Genomic DNA, 2100 nt, shown 5'->3' on the forward strand with positions numbered 1-2100 from the left:
GTTGGATCTCCGACTTAAGTTTTTTTTTTGGCGGTAATGTCACAAAAAATATTTAAGACCTCTTGAATCAGAATTTAAGGCTTTTTAATACTTTTTAAGGCCTTTTATAGGGAGATCTTTATTTAAGACTTTTTAAGGACCCGCGGCCACCCTGTTTTTTCAGCATTCAACAACTACAGCTACCATGAGGCTTTGACAGTGCTATGATAACTAACACTTACAGATTAAGTTGTTGCAATAACAAAGCAAATATATAAAAAAAGCATTACTATGCAGAAAAGTAGTAAATTGACAGAAAACTGACTGAAAATGTTATCTCTTTAGAGAGACACACAAACAAAACCTCTATTAGTATTTGTGTGGAAGAGAGCCTAACTTATAAGACTACAGCTCTGATGCTTCTCACCTTCTGTTTTCGCTGGATGCTGTCTGTGATAACGGATCATGGTGCAGGTCTGTGTCCAAGAGAATGCCATGCTGCGCCAGCATCTGGGGGCTGTGTCCTGCCTCTTCTATTTCCTGCTGTTTTCCCACCTGTCACAGCACACAGGATAGGTAACAGCAGAGAATAACACATTTGCAAGTATTATTTGCCATTGTCTTGTGTAATAATCAGCCACAAAATCTACTGTTTATTTGTTATGACAAAGTGCTGTGCGGTTCTGTCAAACCTCAGTGTAGTAGGCAAGAGGAGGAGAGAAAAACTGCACACCAGCTTCACCCATTGTATGTGCAGTAGAGACTATGTTCTTTGTGTACAACCCAATGTGCTGGATTCCTGGGGCCTTGTGCTGTTCCAAGAAGGTGTCAACTTGATTTCTGCCTGAAAGAAGTGAAAGCACACAATGATGTCGAAGTTATATCACCATAAATTACTAAAGAAATAAATACTTGCCTTGTTCTGGCAGTGATTCTGCAATGACAAACTTGCAGTCAGGCTCTTTTTTGTTGACATGGGGAAGTATGATGCCTGCTTTGCTGCATTTCCAGTACTCCATAGCTGTCAGACGAAGTCCAATACCCTCCTGGTTTACTACAAAACCATCATCCACATCTTCATCACTAGTCAGAAGAACAAAACATCACGATTACTGACATCAAGTGGAACATCATAGAGAATATTTAATAGTTTTGGTTTCTCACCTATCAATGTAAAACCTCTGAAAACCTAAGAGCTTCTCATACCACCTCATGATCTGGTGGGTTGATTTCCTGGGACAGGCATAAGTTATGTGATCAAAATGTGTGATTGGACAAGACATGTCCTCTTCTTCCAGGCTGCAGTTCTTTTCAATGACATTAAACCCAGGCAAGAAGTTTCCCTCATATTGTGTCCTGTCAATTAGTGTGTGGCACACATTACCCACAATAGATTTTAACACGGAGTAGGTGACAAGACCACCCTCGTCCTGAACTGTGGTGGGAGGCACCAGGAAATTGCAGCCCATATGACGAAGAGCCCTGAATGACCTTTCCACATCGTCCACCTCGAAACACACGTTGTTCACAGTATCCACCGAGTAATGTGGGCTGACATCGTAAAGGCATTTGGTTGAATCATCCTGGTTGTACTTCCTCACGGTGACCCGTCTTGGATCGGGTGAAATTTTGTGTGTGATGCCTTGTATCTCTCCATTCAATCTGACACTGCTCTGGTTTTGTCTTTCATTTACGACGAAAATGGCTGCTCCTTTTCTTAATGCCAGCTGCCTGGAGTTGTCAGTTAGTCTCGCAGCAAACAAATTAAACTTGAATTTAGAGACAAGGTCCTTTGCTGTTTTCTCCGCGTTAGAAACTTGGAGCGAAATGTGATGTAACCGGTTCAAGTAAGCGGCCATGTTTGAGGTGTGACGTTTTTGGAGGAGGCGTGGCCAAAAATCATGGAACCAGATAACATACGGATTATTAAACTGTACTGAACTGTTTTTAAGTTATAACCATATAATGTTCATTTTTATGACTCAAAATTTTGTAATTGTGTGCCTATTAAAATACTGAATAGGCCTATATATTGCGCCAACATTTTAAAATAACCTGTGGTGTAACCTGGTGAAGTGTAAGAACAGCATGCTTATGTGTTTTTAATACATGAAACGCTTT

The 2100-nt window shown here is 40.7% G+C and overlaps 1 protein-coding gene across 1 annotated transcript in view; it reads right to left on the reverse strand.

Moving 5' to 3' along the window:
- Positions 1–2060, reverse strand: part of hpdl (4-hydroxyphenylpyruvate dioxygenase-like) — a 5035-nt gene extending 2975 nt beyond the window's left edge. The window contains exons 1-4 of the mRNA XM_020605168.1: positions 1144–2060; positions 896–1062; positions 672–823; positions 407–534 (exon numbers count right to left, since the gene is read on the reverse strand). Of these exons, the coding sequence (XP_020460824.1) occupies positions 407–534; positions 672–823; positions 896–1062; positions 1144–1838 (1142 nt within the window). The 5' untranslated portion in view covers positions 1839–2060. The remainder of the gene's footprint in view (positions 1–406; positions 535–671; positions 824–895; positions 1063–1143) is intronic.
- Positions 2061–2100: the final 40 nt, after the last annotated feature.

The sequence above is a fragment of the Monopterus albus genome, unplaced genomic scaffold, assembly GCF_001952655.1.
Source record: "Monopterus albus unplaced genomic scaffold, M_albus_1.0 scaffold69.1, whole genome shotgun sequence".
NCBI lineage: Eukaryota > Metazoa > Chordata > Actinopteri > Synbranchiformes > Synbranchidae > Monopterus > Monopterus albus.